Source organism: Watersipora subatra, chromosome 5, assembly GCF_963576615.1.
Source record: "Watersipora subatra chromosome 5, tzWatSuba1.1, whole genome shotgun sequence".
Classification (NCBI taxonomy): Eukaryota; Metazoa; Bryozoa; class Gymnolaemata; order Cheilostomatida; family Watersiporidae; genus Watersipora; species Watersipora subatra.
In genome coordinates this window covers 56,924,185-56,940,317 of record NC_088712.1, presented here as the reverse complement: position 1 = coordinate 56,940,317, position 16,133 = coordinate 56,924,185, and the positions used below count along the sequence as shown (strand labels likewise).

The 16,133-nt window shown below is 35.4% G+C and overlaps 2 protein-coding genes across 2 annotated transcripts in view; both read left to right on the top strand.

Annotated features, from left to right (window-relative positions):
• The window catches only part of LOC137397036 (endoribonuclease Dicer-like), a 133,853-nt gene that overhangs the window by 75,474 nt on the left and 42,246 nt on the right, over positions 1-16,133 (top strand). The gene's annotated exons all lie outside the window — the stretch shown is intronic.
• On the top strand, positions 7,756-9,034 carry LOC137397038 (cell division control protein 42 homolog). Its single transcript, XM_068083320.1, has 2 exons — positions 7,756-8,015; positions 8,193-9,034. Exons 1-2 carry the CDS (start codon positions 7,808-7,810, stop codon positions 8,681-8,683), a joined length of 699 nt encoding a protein of 232 aa, XP_067939421.1. The 5' UTR covers positions 7,756-7,807; the 3' UTR covers positions 8,684-9,034.

Sequence of the window (16,133 nt, the reverse complement as noted above, 5' to 3'; positions counted from 1 at the left end):
CATATGATAAACATTGTTTTCTATCCTGTGACACCAACATACTACATCTACCATTGTATGTTTAAGCTTATGAACTTTCTGTTACTACAACCTACAATTCACTATCTCGGCTCTGCTGTAATACTATTAGATTACCAACTTCTAAAACACTTTGGTTCAACTTACTAGATAATTCCTGACTTCTGTTTTCTCATTTTTGTTTTGGCATGTAATAAAAACATCATTTAGTTGATGGTTGCTAATACAAAGTATAATATAATATATAAGTATAAGTAATATAAGTAATATAAGTATAAGTATTATATATAATACAAAGTATAATGTAATATAAAGTTATTCATACCATCATACTTGCCAAGTCTCCCGGTTTGGCCAGGACCCTCCAGTTTTTTAAGTCAGTCTCATTTTTGTACAAAATCTGCCGTTTTCCTCCAGCTTGTTGAATAAAAGTGGTTTAATGTTTTTACTTGTCGTTTTCCCTTTGTTTACTAGTTGTGAGCCCTCATCATCATACAAAGTTAGCAACAATGAAACAGACTGCTATTAAACCGTATGTTTGCCATAAAACCTGGGCTATTTAGATTTAGCAACATTGATGTCTAACAATTTGCTCTTCAGTTTTTTATCAATAAACAAAGATTATACATGAAGCTGTGACATATCGTTGGCAAACGACCATGACCTCACATTGATAGTAGAGTACCTGAGCATTGAATAAAATCGTGGAAGGGCCTCCTATGTAGGTACCAATGAAGAAAAAAAACTTCACAAATAAATCTAGGCTTCAGATTCAACTGCTACATTTAACGTCAATCTCACGCTTTTTTTCTCTCAACTACTTGTCAAGTACGTATACCATACCTACCAATTTGTGTGTCCATCTTATCAGGAGATTTACCTGCACAATTGGAATCAACTGATTACTCTAAACTTACCTATTAACCAACACAATACACGCTCTATTTTGTCAGAAGAAATTGGATAAAATTTCACCCTTACATTACATTTGCAAGTATCTGTCTTCTCTAATGAGGCTAAATTCAGACCGAAAAGTAGATTTTTTCGTCTTCAGATATCGCAGAGCCTGTGTTTCAGTGTAATAAGGGAGTTAATGTACATTTCCACGTGTTTAAATATGGGTATATTATTCAGCAAGAACTTGTCTTCCTTGAGATAATTACATCATGGTACTAGTTGCCAAGTCTTTTTTCCTAAAAGACCTTATGAAAGCTACATATGACTCATAAACGGTTTATGATTTTCTTAAAGCTACTGGTACTATCTGGTTGTGTGGGAGTGTTCCCCTGATTCAGGAAACTGCAAGTTTCTATGGCTCTGCGTGTCGAGATGTGATAGTTATTTATCGTTTGAAGGTAGTAGTGGTGGTGAGGTGTTTCTTTTTATTGCTCTAGTACGCGCTTGTGCACTTGTGCGATGCTGGCTCGTATCTGATCACTAGAAGGGCGATACATTAAAAGGTCGATCAGCACATAGCCATGAACCTATATCATGACAGCAAAGATCAATTGCCGTTTTTAAAGGCTGGTTCACACTATATCATCGTATGTTGCCGTTTTCCTGTCGGCATGCATCGTCGATTATGTGAACCGTAAACCGATTGCATCGACAAAGAAATGCGGATACGCTGAGAAAGTTTGCAGCGGTCAAACTTTCTCGGTATTTCGCCGAGCATCGATGATCGTCTGTACAATGTGAACCATTTCGGCGATAGCAATTCGCGGTCGTTGATAGCGTGATTTGTTTATTTCTGTTCATGATAGTCGCTGCGGGACTAGTTTGAGTTGAGCACGCGGAAACAAAGAGTTTCCTTCGAGAAAAATTAAAAAGAAAAATTAGAACACTGCATCACAGAGTATTTGCTGATGCAAACCTGTGATAGTGGGAACATTGTTATTATTGACAATCACTGAAGTATTGTGGCATCAACACCGAGATACAGCGATATAGTGGGATCCAGACTTTAGTATAAAATCCACATACACAAGCCTGAGCACAAATTATGTTGAAATCAGTTGTATTCAAATAAAAACTACTACTTCTTACTCATACAGGCCATAAAACACTGACTCGTGAGTCTTAGCTCGTAAAAGTGTTGGTCTTTTTTATGTTCAACCTTTAGCCTTGTTTCATTATCAAAAATATTTTCTATACTTGATAATGAAAGCCCATCATTTTCAAATTCAGCGCTCTGTATAGTTATTGTGTCAAGTCAAAACATTTACACCCTTGTGCATTGGTGATGGGAAGGTTTATGCATGAAAGTTACACTTGTTATGGCTTGTGATGATTGATCTGTGACGAATATTGAACTAAGTGCATATGTACCAACCTGCGTTCTCATTGATGGTTTGATTATAATATGACTAGTGAGTTGAATCAAAGCCATTCGAGATGGCTTATACTTGTGCAATGCTAGTACAGTAAGGATTAGTGTTATTTCGAGCAGAGGGTTAAATATTTCCTTGTTGAATTGAGTATGTCCGAAAAAATGTGTTTTGAAGCTACATTCTTTTCTTGATTACTAAGTGCCTGAACGCTAGTATCATGTCCAATTTGAACTAAAAAATGTCTCTCATTGTTGAAGATGAACCTCCACAAATTGTAACAGATTTTATCAGAAATTGTCGGTAGTTTTCTATCATCTGCGATTGTGTTTTATGTTGGAGGTGATCTGACTGTCAGGATGTTTCAAAATTAAAATCGATAAAACTGGCTCGCGGTTAAAATGCTCAGATCAATCGAAAATATGATTATACCGTCTATAGTTGTAAAAAGACCGACAGAATTGAGACACATAAACGTTGAAATTTAACCGCAATAGCCAATATCAACTATAGCCCCAGTAGCAACTAGCAATGTCGTTTCGAACATATTTTTCTTCTGAGCGTGACTAAGCTGGCAAAAAATAAAAATCAAATGAAAAAAGTATAAAATTACTACTTGTATAACCTTAGTCAATGTTAGTGTATCTTAGGCTAAGTATTTCCATCACCACTTTGATATGCATCAGACATTGGTTGATCAGATTTGTGTCATAGAGAGTAGCGTTATGAGTCACCTATCGATTGTCAAGTGCCGTTGTTCCGGTTCACTTTTCACAGTTGGATAAAAAGTTATTTACAAAAAATGTAGATACCAAAGTTGTAAAAGCTAGTGTGGCGAGCCTGGTTAGATATGCAGTGTGTACATCAGTTCATGACATAATAACATGTTCATACTAATTGGGGCTCCTTCCCTTACATGACTAACATTTTCGATTGTCCGTTTGCTGCGATTCAGAATTTGGACAAGCCTGCTAGTAGCAGTAGTATGTGTACCTAAAGTAGCGTGTCTATTCATCGCGGCAGTCTCCACATGAACATGCTCGTTTTATACTGGTCTCCCGGTCACCCGCCTCTACAAGCAGAGCTCCATCAGTGATACAGAACTATATGTATAATATTTCAACGGCCGCCCTGTGACATAGTACATTGGTCAGAGTGGTGCATAGCATGCAACTCATGATAAATCCTTAATGAGGAACTTACAGAAAATTTGGTAGGTTGTATCAGAAATTATTGATATTTTTGTATCATTTACGATTGTTTTTTATGTTGTATTGTTTTTTATGCATTCTAGTTTAGGTCTCCTGCTTAAAACCGTAACACTGATAAAAGTATCTAGGCAAAAAATCAAGATGATCTTACACAACATTTTTGTAGATTTTATTAGAAATTATCGGCATTTTAGTATCATTTGCGATTGTTTTTTATGTTTGAGTTGATCTGAGTGCCAGAATGTTTCAAGACTGAAATTCAATATTGAATTTCAATATTGAATTTTGACAAAAACTTGAACGCGATTGAAGCACTGATTATTCAGCACACCAGCTGCCAAATTTAAATTTTTAAAAAAGTCGTATGGCCGGGCGAAAAACATAGTGTTATACGTCCTGTTCCACATCGTAAAACAAAAAAACTGTATAATAGGGTAATCATAACACAGGGGTGCACTGTACTCGACTATTATTTCCTAAAAATTCGAAGCGTTTTGAGCTTAAAACTCTATTTCGTAAAATGAAGTTTTATAGTTGACTATCATTAATATCTGTTGCCTGAGATTCCCTTCATTTTCAATCAGCCCGCAGCACGTCTGCAGATTTTTAGTGCAAGTTGCTGCACTGCCTTCACGACAATCCATGAAAACAATCATTGAGAGCAATTGTCCTCAATGAATGCAAATGTGCGGCGCATTCATTGAGTTTCTAACCAGATAGGCAATTTAAGAGGTTAGTTTTCAGGAACCAGAAAGAGTTTTGAAATAAAATATCTCTGGTAACCTGGTAGAAGCAAAGAGCATGTGCGTATGAAGTCTGGATGAAATTGACCAAAATATGTTGAAACGAATAGCATTCACATGCACAGAGATTTTTTTGTACAGATTTTGATAGTATTTTAAGGCTCAAAAGCAGCTATGACGTTTGCTATAAGGCTGACTCTAACGTAAAATTATGGCTATCTTTTAGCCTTGCTGTAGTCTCTTAATACATTTGTTGTACAGGTCTATTTATGTTCTCTCTTTCATAAATGTATATGTATACTAGGTGAATGCCCAGCATTGCACAGGTAATGAAATAGCTATCCAATGATTTTGAGTTACCCACCTGGTAAGCTAGTAATTTAGCTAGTCTAACCCTTTACTATAATAAGAGCCGTGTCTGAAGCCAGCTTAATATTCGTTACATTACTATTACTACGTTACGATAGGATTTTTCCGAACGCTGTAGGCCTAAGCATGAGTATTTTAACCGGTTTAATGAATCTGTTCACAATTATTCATCGCTGCAGCCAGTTGGACACCTTGTCTAGTGGTGTATCACACCTGTCTGTAGACCTGTAGGTTCCAAGTTGAAATCCAGTGCCAACCGAATATGTCATTCATAAAACTTTATTGCTATAACTGGACACACGGATGACAGACAGACAGACAAACGTTCAGATTTATAAACTTATATGTAGATTGTGTGTTTATCTCACCAAGATCTACATAGGTACAGTCCGGATATATTCAGCTCGAAGCAAATGTTCAGACGGTCCAGCAAATGATCCAAAGGTTGCGAAAGGTCATTGGCAATATCTTTTAATGACATTGCCAATGACCCTGCTAATTGCTTCTGTTATTTTTGTTTGTGCGTTAGTCACTGAGGTAATCTGTGACGCATGAGAGGGTTCAAGAGAAGAGATGATCATTCAACAGCTGCTTGGGTTCAGGTGTGTCACTATGGCTTTTAATTACTCACCATAATTCAATTAGGCTGGAGAAGGTCGGAGAGATGGATACGCAAGGGTGCCTTGCAGAGCCCAACGAATTTGTATGCACCAATGTTGGTTGTGTCAGCATAATAATATTGTGAATTGAGTTAATATTTCCTGAGCAATTTTTGGTCCTTCAATCTGTGAGAGTTTAACAGAAGTCTTTGGCAACATGATTGTGTGCACATAGTGTGAAGGTAACACATGCATGTAGATCAGACTCGTTTTACAACTCACCTCAGTCTAATAGTCTTAGCATGCATACATGAAGCTTGTATGCATAGTTAATAATTTACTGAGCCGTTTCCTCTCATTGATGAACCCAAATTGTTGACGCACCATCGCCTCACCGGAACCTAGTAATTAACCTGCTGCTTGATGAAAGCAGAAACTTGTCTATGTACCTGCAGACTTCCTGACTATTGCTAAGTTTCTATACAGCGATAGCGTAGTGCCGATAACCACCATTGTAGGGCGCTATAGTAGAGTGATGGTTGTGTGATGCCTTTAGTCGAGGTTCTGTTTTCAACCTATGCGCATGCACAAGTGTGACGCCATTGATCGCGAAGGGCATTTTCATGGCCCAATGACAGCGCATAGCACAGGTTTTCGCTTCCAAACAGCAACATTGAATCACGATTGAATGAGAGTGACCCGGTTGTTTCTATGATGGCTTTGCTGTGCCATATAGAGGGTGTGTCGCTGCGCCATATGAAAACTTAATAATTTTTGTTATAGTCTACGGAGTTGTCTAAGACTTTGCTAGATGTCAGATGTTAGATGTAACTTACCTGTAAGTATTATGTGCTTTAGTTGTGACAGTTTATTTTCATGGAAAGATAGATTAGACGTGTTTAGATAATAATAATAAAGTTTTTATTTGCATGTCTTTGAATAATTCCGATAGCTCATTGCGAGTACCGGATATTCCCGAGTAATTTGAACCATCTCACAGATCTATAAGCCTACATTGCTGTTATATCATGATTATAGTGATATTTTGGTTATAACCAAGTATTACTAACCAAAAATGATAAATAAAATTGTATACAATTTTGTTTATCATTTCTGGTACTTTTTAGACACTATTAGTTCTAATCAATATTTGACATACATGTTGAATATTGATAGAAGTAATAGTGTCTGAAAAGTATCAATATTTAATCTATATATGTAATCTACATATACAGTCTATATGCATGTATATATAATCTATATTTTGATTATCGTTAGAAATGCTAGTTTTGTAAAGGTAATACATGCATGGAGATCGGGCTCATTTTACAATTCACCTCAGTCGAATAATTTTTACGAGAAAATTATTCGACTGAGGACGATAAAGGAAGAGAACTCAAAATATTAAATGTAGAGTGAATTATAGTCTATCATAGAATATAAAGAGCACCTAGCTGTTAGTTAATTACTACAGATCTGTTTCAAGCAAGATTTAGGCTTTCTCCCATCAGTTAGTAACATCAAAAAGCTTTATGAAGTTATCACCTGATGAGAGAAGAACTATATCTGCTTGAAACAAATTTGTAGTAATTAACTAACAGCTAGGTGCTCTTTATTCTTTACCTTATACTATATATATAATATATATTTCCATCGCTACAAAGTTAATTATAATTGATATCTTTAGGCGAAAATAACGATAAATTGTTATGCTGTTTAATCTAGCATTCAACACTGTCTAGGGATAGTGCAAAGGTCATCACTTTATGTGCTGTTCTTTTAGCTTTGGAGTTTCCTAATATGTGTAGGCTTAATTCTTAATTCTGAATCACATGGAAGTTACTCATTATTGGTTAATTTAAACAACCTTTTGAAAGCAAAATGTTTTGCAATTTTATGCTACAAAGTTGCCAGGTTACAACAGAACAGTGTCGTATGATTAAATAGTATGGGCCTACCAGTGGACTTTGAGATTGTGCAAATTAATGTGATGTTTTTTTGTAATTTAATCTCTTAACATCTTAATTTTATTGAATCTTTTGGCTCATAACTGAAACACTCATGGATTTCATGCTCTGAAATTTCAAAGTAATGGGCTGACTATAATTGTTAGCAATATAATATAAAGATATAGAAATAATTTATATGAGTAATACCCATTTATTAGTATTAGACTTCTTTCTCACGAACAGATCAGCAACATGACAACATCCCACTATTATAGAAGTCTAAATGCTTTATAAAACCCAAGCCTGTAGTGTCACAATACGATGCACAAAAATAGATACGGGGATAAAAAAAACATTCAAACAGTTACTTCCTTCAATACTATGCTTGCTTACTCATGCCTGTATCGACTCTTTCTTTCCTGTGCTTCTACTGGCTAATTATTTCACTATAACGGAGTTGATTGGTCAGCTGTGACAGTTTAGTTGAGTATTGGGGTACATAAACTTTGGGAGGTGTTCATTATTATCATACCGGCTAGTAAGAGCGCTAGATAACAAACGAACTCATTCAGTATTCAGACGATAAGCAGTATGAAGCACGACACACTATTAAAGCAAGACTCTAATACTATCAAGGTGCCTCTCATCAGCAAAAACACACCGAGAAAAAGTCACTTTAAACTTGCGATCGTTGGGGATAGACAATGCGGAAAGACTTCTCTTCTGAGGAGCTTTTCAACCAAACTAACCTATCCATACACTACAGAGAGCGCTCGGCCACTCCCTTCGCAGTATCCAGGTAAGCATCGTTATATGTTTGTATGGAAATTGTCTATATTAAGTTGATTTAAAGCTTTGCATTTATTTGTCCAGTCACTCAAATTGGCATGTTTTTCCTATTCAGTATAAAAAATTTGGCTAGTAATAGTTACAAGTTACTCCTAGAGAACTAATGTAGTTCAGTTGTGTTTTGCAGTCAAACAGAAAATGCTGGGACTGGAGTACACAGGAACAGCTACAGATACGGACAGTGAAGACATAGAAAACAGAATTGTAGCCTACAGTCGCGCAGACGTAATCATCTTGTGCTTCTCATTGGTCAATAAAGTCTCCTTCAAAAATCTTGAAAAGAAATGGCTCAAGGAACTAGAGCAATACTGCCCGAACGTACCGATACTACTAGTAGGAACTCAGTCAGACTTGGTGCATAATCCCAATATTAAGAAAAAGGACATAGTTACCTGGCTACAGATAAAGAAGCTACTCGAGACACACAGACTGCACGATTATTGCGAGTCATCAGCGCTGACTAAGGACGGACTATCAAATGTATTTGAGGAAGCTATGAAGGCAGCGTGGATTGGACCTGTTAGATACGTTATGAGAATGAAGACCGTTCATGTGTCGGCGGTTGGCAAGCTGAAACAGCTCATGCTGCCATGCATGTTTCACAGATCTAAGAACTAGATTAGACGTGTTTTTTCGTTTTTCCTCTTTTGACAATCAGCAATATTTGGTACGAATATTGATAACATCTAGATATTCCATAGCGATTTTGATTTTGAAACCGGTGTAAATCTAAGTCCTTGTACAAAGTATACCTATGAAAACAGTTTACCTTGCTAATGCCTTTTTAGTTCTTGATGATACAGACCAAATGCATGACAAACATTTTTTGTAAATAGTATTCTGGCATTCAATGTCGTGTACATACCTGTATTTATTTTATCTATTGTGTATTTGTTTCGTCTAGTCAAACTTTTGCTGGTTTTATACCATACTTCATACAATTCAATACAATGTCCCGTGTTCAGTGAAGCATCAGTCCTAAACATTTGTGTATTTGGTTGACCAGTGTAGTATAGTTTTAGCAACTTCAAAACAAGATGCGTTTATCTGCAAACTGAACGCTGCAAGTCATGATGTATGATTATGTTTAGCTTTATAAATTTGAACAACTGCAAATAGTAAGTCAAATAATCATCCCTCTTTCGGATCTCACGAAAGTTAATTCATTCAAAAATGTTCATTTTCGTTAAATATCAACATTGCTTTATGCATTTATGTTGCTATTAAGATCTCTAGTTAAACAGTAAGCTTTGTTTGTGGATTGTAGGATTGAAATTATACAAATCATGCTTGTGTAAGAATTGATATCTCAGGCCTTCATGAAGGGACGGCTGAAATATTAACCACATTCAATCAGTTCGCAATGCATTTCAGGAAATAATCTGTGTACCAAGAGGGTAAGAGATTGGCGATATTGCATCCATACTGGTACATCCTGGTATAATACTCATGCAAAATCGTGTCACAGTATATGAGTCGTGACCAGCAATACATATTACGAAATATTCACAACCAATTTCCGCCACGAAGCAATCTGCAATCGTGCTGCTTAAAACACCATTTATATCTCTAGGCGTCTCTTCGTCGATTGATGATGCAATGCTTGTCTACTGCGTCTATAACATTGGTTATTAACCTCGGTAGATGGATCGCACACTACCAGCTTTATAAGGTCTTTTGTCAAACCCTTCTTTATTGAAAAATAAAATATGATTTTTTCACATTCAAAACCATATGTTTTGATGATGAACAAAATGAACTGCATTAACCTCACCATCTTCAAAGAACAAAACCAATGCAATGCATGAATTTATAACAAATTACAATCTTTTCATGAAGACATGGCCTTGCAAATTAGTGTGATTTCTGCTGTTGCTTTTGTGAGACCTCTGCCAAATCTCATCAGACTGACTCACCATACCCCTCGGGTTCGAGTAAACCCAGATTAAGAACCAACGGTGTAGAAACAGGACTGAGCTGTGTGGTAGGAACAGGTTTCTACATCAACTACATACAAGCTGTTGCTCGCTCATGCCAAAGACACTAAATAACTAGAGAGCTAGGTGTAGCAAATAATTGACCATAATGAACGCTCTTAACGTTCTTACCACCTGTTAAAATTATTGTTTACACTCCCTTTACGTGAATTGTAAAGGACAGACAACTTCCATTTTACATTTTCATTCTATTTTGTAGCTTATCTTTTTCTTAATTTTAAATAAAGCATTTTCAGATCAGATTTGTCAGGTTGACTATCTTTTTTAATTGTCAGATTTCATCCCCAGATGTGCCCATCCACAGTTTCATGTTGAAGTTTGTTGCTTGTGGATGAGGTCATTCCAAGCTTTCCTGTTGCTTAACCAAAAGACTGCTTTTCGTTCAGATAGTGACAAGACTGGAATGTGTATGATTACTGTTGTATAGTGCAAAAGTTAACTTCCGTTATATCTACGCCTGTGATTCCATGATATGCCAAGATTTTAAAGAGCTTTCAAGATTTCCACAAATGTTTGAATAAATGAAGCTGTGGTAACTTGGCTCTTTCAAATATAACTTTGTAAGTGTAGTTTTAAACTAAATAAATACATTATTTCATGGTATATTGGATTGAAGTGATATAATTTGGTTTTGTTGTCGTTGGTTGGCATTCAATTTACTATCTGGTTAGGCCATTTAAGACCAATAGGACGAACACCCCAAATACATACTCTTTGGTAGTGCAAACAACTACACTCTCTGAAACTTTCAACTCTGATATGACCGATTTTAAACCGGTATAAGTATGAGTAGCATGAAGTAACATTCAAAAAACTTTCTCATGTCAACTTAATGGCGTAAATTCTGGCTTGTTGTCTCTAATCTGGCAGCCATAACTCTGAGCTGATGAGGCTGTAAAGTGGAGCTGATGCGATTGTGAACTTATGGGAGTTCATGGGAAAGTTTTTGAAAGGCTTGTTTTTGATAAACAGTATTTCAAAGTAATCGTAATAAATAAACTGAAAATTTTCCGCTCCACCTACAACCTTATTTTTCCTTTTTCTGAGGGTGTCATGCAAATGCTACAAACATTTTGTTGTTATTATCTGATCATATTTTTGTAAAATAACTTTTTAGCAAACATGATTAAATAAAATTCAATTGATATCTTAATCATGACTTTGCAGTGAACTGAAAGTAGCATAATTTTAGATAACTATTGAAATATCAATTTCTCTCAAAATCATTGCTCAGAATTGCTTATTATTTTCAGAGATACTGTAGGTTGTTATGTAATTGAATGTTGTATTTCTATCAAAATGTTATGCTTTGTTTGTTTGATATTTAATTAACACCCGATAACTGAGAAGTTTTAACATTATTTTAGATTTGTTGGTAAAGAGGCAACAACTCCAAATTTTGTAGATAAGCAAAGTATTTTATAATAATAAAAATAAAAAGGTCAGGGAAAGAATGGAAGTCTAGCACCCATTAGTTTATGCAAGTAATGCAAATAGAGTCAAGCAACCTTAGTGTTGCTGCGTTGTATATTTAGTTTCATCGTTGGTGGAAGTTTTACGTATTGCTTGAAGTTTCTCTCGCTTTGGAGATTTAAGTTAAAATGGATATCAAGCGATTGCCCAGGCTGTTTGCTTAGAGGTTTGTTGATGGAACTTTTGTTAATGTCATAGTAAAGCAACTTTGAGTAGCTCGTAAGGGCACACAGGTGTCAACTGCACTATAATTTAGATTAACGGTATTTTAACATTATGGGGGACGTCTTGTCTTCGCTGGAGGTTTTGTCGCGATAATGTGAATTGAAATGCCCTCCCTAAAGCTGAAGCATACTAAAGAAATATCGAGCATTGACCGATACTGGCGGTGAACACTAACAAATTGGCATGTTCAAAATGTTTTTCGGCGACTTTCTAATGGATGCCTTACTGAACCCCTGAAAATACGTTTTAAAACGGTATCCGGAGTGGACCAAAGGAAAGTAGTCCAACTTACTTGAAAACTTTTCCGTTCCAAATATGAGAATGCTATTGTGAGTCCAAATGGTTTATTTCTGGTTGAACTAAAGAATTTGGAGCTTGTTCAAAACTGATTCAGGGGAAAGCAATTCAAGTCATGTTAGCTATCACTGCAAAAATTCAAGGCAAAAGAATGCCACATTCCAGAGTTTATTCTTTGCAGTACCAGAGCAGAGTCATCACATGCCATCTACTGTGGTGTGCGAGATAAACTGGACCATTGTTAGAAAACTTAAATTCTCATTACAACATTGTTACTCATTGCGAGTTTAGTCAATTAATTACATATTAAATTAATCCTCTTTATGACCTGATTTTAAATATGTAAACTAAACACTTGTAAAATTATGTTTTTAAAGGATAATGTAAGCTAAATTTTGAATATTTCATTTTTAATGGTTGAAGATAACAATTTACACAGATATGCTAACATGGCATACACTTTATTTGCATATTTCAAGTCATATACATGTATTTGACAGAATTTAGCCTTCATAATTAAGAAGGTTCAAACATAATATGTTAGAAATTACTTCACTATTCTCTATAATATTTCTCCATACTTTACATCATGCATTACAAAATTTGTATATCCATCGGTTTTTTACGTCATCAAACCATTTGCACATGCGCTCATTCACGAAAAGCTGCCATATTTGTAGAAAATGATCGTTTTTTTTTATTTTATAGTACTTTTTGGTGTTGTTTTGGAACTATAATAAAAAATTTGCAAACAAAAGCATCGTTTTCTAAAATTCATTGCAAAAGCTTCGTGTTTTTAATGATAAAATAGTCTATAAAAATGGCCGACAACGATAAAATGACGTCACAAAAAAACGAAGGATTGAGGTAATCATAGAGAGAGGTTATATACATATATATATATATATATATATATATATATATATATATATATATATATACATATATATATATATATATATACAGTCAAACATGGATAACTCGAACTTCACGACCGAGCGAAAGTGTTCGAGTTATCAGAGCGTTCAAGTTATCAGAGCACTGTCACAAGTCCATGTATTTATTTATTTATTAGTAGATACATGCACATATACAAACTATAATAGAAATCAAAAGCATAAATGGCTTGTTTCAAATTAAATACTTCTAATGTAAAGTTTAAAACTTTTTTATCAAAAAGTATAGATTTTTCTATCACTTGAGATTTTTTGTTGTTTGAGGTGATGTTATTGCCAGGACGTTTATTAGATTAAAATTGGCAAAACTTGATCGTTGTTGAAATGCTCAGAAGAAAAGACATCTTTTTCTTTTGAGCGTTTTAACCGAGATCAATTTTGCCGATTTTTCTTGAAGTTTATGCGAAGGTCACCTCACTTTTCCATGCTTTCGAAAGGCGATCGCTAAGCGGATGTTTAGTAAAAATCAAACTTCACCAAACCTTTAGAAAAGTCGTTGACAAAAATATTTTGCCGACGGTGGTAATTACGACGCTTATGATTTACAAAGAGTTGAGGTTTACCTCTATGGCTTGGAATAAAGTGATTTTCTAAAGCGATAACAACCGTCTCGGTAGCCGTTGAGAAAAAAATTGTTCGAGTTAACAGAGTTGAGGTCGAGTTATCGATAGCAATTTATCATTACGTGGGAACGGACCAAAGAAACTGTTCGAGTTAACCATGTATTCGAGCTATCCGTGGGCGAGTTATCCATGTTTGACTGTATATATATATATATATATATATATATATATATATATATATAAAACATTGTATATATATATCATATATATATATATATATATATGATATATATATATACAACGCTTTATATATATATATATATAAAACGTTGTATATATATCATATATATATATATCATAACGTTATATATATATCATATATATATATATAACCGTCATATAACTATCATATATATATATGATATATGATATATATATATCATAACGTTAGCATGATGAATATTTAACAAAAACCTGATTTCGATCTTCAGATAAATATTTCAAAACGTTTTCAACTGGTTCCTTTTAAACCATGTAGAATCTGATAGAGTACAGCTGCATTATCTTTGCAATGGTTTTGACGAAGGGCAATGGCTAATATGCATTTGGCACAATGTCTAAAGCCTGGTTCCCATATACGCCGCGAAGCACCGGCGACAGCACCACAGGCTATTAGCGGTTAAATGGGATTGTACGCGCCGAGGACCGCCGGTATTTGCTGGCGGCATCGCAATAGTTTAGCGCTGTTCAAATTTCGCAAACGGCTGCAGGCAAAACCACCTTCCCGAAATGCGCTGTACGGGTAAAGGTCACCATTATAGCAACGGCATGGAGAGCGAACATTTTATTTGATTACGCAATTATGTTTACGATATTATTAACGATGTGGTTTTTATGTGAACAAATGCCGCCGAGCCTAGCGTCGCAAGCATTTGACTGCGCATGTTACCACCGGAGTCTCACAATCGATATGGGAACCAGGCTTTAGAGACAAGTCCAGCTCATTCTCTTACTTTGCTGCATGCTACACAGGGCCAGTCTTGAATGATATGCCTGATTGACCTGGTGACCAATGCATGATAATGTGGTCCTATTTTTTAATTCGATATGATTATCTCTATCACTTTGTTAAAACAGATAAAAAATTCTACTCCAGAGCTCTTAGCGGCACATTCCTGTCTCACTTAGCGGCGCGCTACCGAAATAAGAATGACTAAAGTGTGGAAATGTTTAAAATGGAATAGCTTGTGAGGGATTTTATCGAGCATCATTCGCAATGCTGTTTCCATCTTTCGTAAGCATGAAACTTTGATAAAAATTTGCTAGTAACAAACTCGCTTGACTTGTGAGTCTTTCTGCCGTGTCATCTTACGGGTGACACAAACCCGCAGACTAACTCCATCATGGAAACATGGTGATTATGGCGACTTGCCAGAGCCCTCTCATTTTATCGATCTTACTTTCCTCTAAGCGACAGCTGTTTATTCTGCGCTTCAATGGTCTCCATGAAAATTATACCCTACATTTCTACCATTTTGACAAATAGGTTGCTATTGGCTGGTTACTTTTTATGGTTTTGAGCTAAATTAACATATTCTAAACATTCTTTTAAATTTGACAAGCGTCGCACGCCTTTGAGAAGGATGTCGTCAATGAAATGTTTGGTGTGTTAACATAGCCAAAAGCTGTAGAGCCAGTTCTGGGCAAAGTGCACAGCTCAAGGCATAGCAAAGTTCTAGACGTTTTCTTATCTCTTCTCAGGCGGATTTTCCTGTAAGCACCCAGTCTTTCCCGAGTCTTGGTCAGAACCAATATCTATATAGCTTGATGAAGGGCAGGGGTGTCAAACTCATTTTCACTGAGGGCCACATCAGCGTAATGGCTGTCCTCAAAGGGCCAGATGTAACTTATAATTGTAATGAAATGTAATCGAATGATATAATATAGTATAAAATAACTTAAACTAGTCTTTGATATTAAATAACTCTGACTTTATTACTTAAAGTTGCAAACAGAACAGTTGCACAGCAAAACATGCAGAACACTTGTTTTCGAAAAAAAATCAGAAAAGTTACACAATACCCATCAGCATGGGCATAGTTTCAGTAAAATCAAAAATTGTGAGCTGCTAAGAACATGAATTTGTTGGCATACACACATTAAATCTGCAAACACTAAATAATTGCAACAGCAGCAACACAAAATCAATATGTAAGCAGCAAAAAATCAAAAAATTATTTGCTATTTGCTGAAAAAAGTTAGACTTGCACCAAAGAAATTACAAAATATACAGTGTTTGACTAAAATTAGTAATTTATTACATACAATACAAAGTTATGAATATTATTTATACATGTACAGTTAGTCATGAACATGAAAATCACGAAACAATAATTTCGAATTTTTTCTCGCGAGTATTATCCTTCAAAGCATGGCAAATCTACATCCCAATATAACTCAAATAAACTGTCATAAACATGTTTCAAACAATAACAATATGTTCAGTAACTCTGTTCTTGACTTTTCAGACTTCAGGGGCAGCTCTAAGAATGAATAT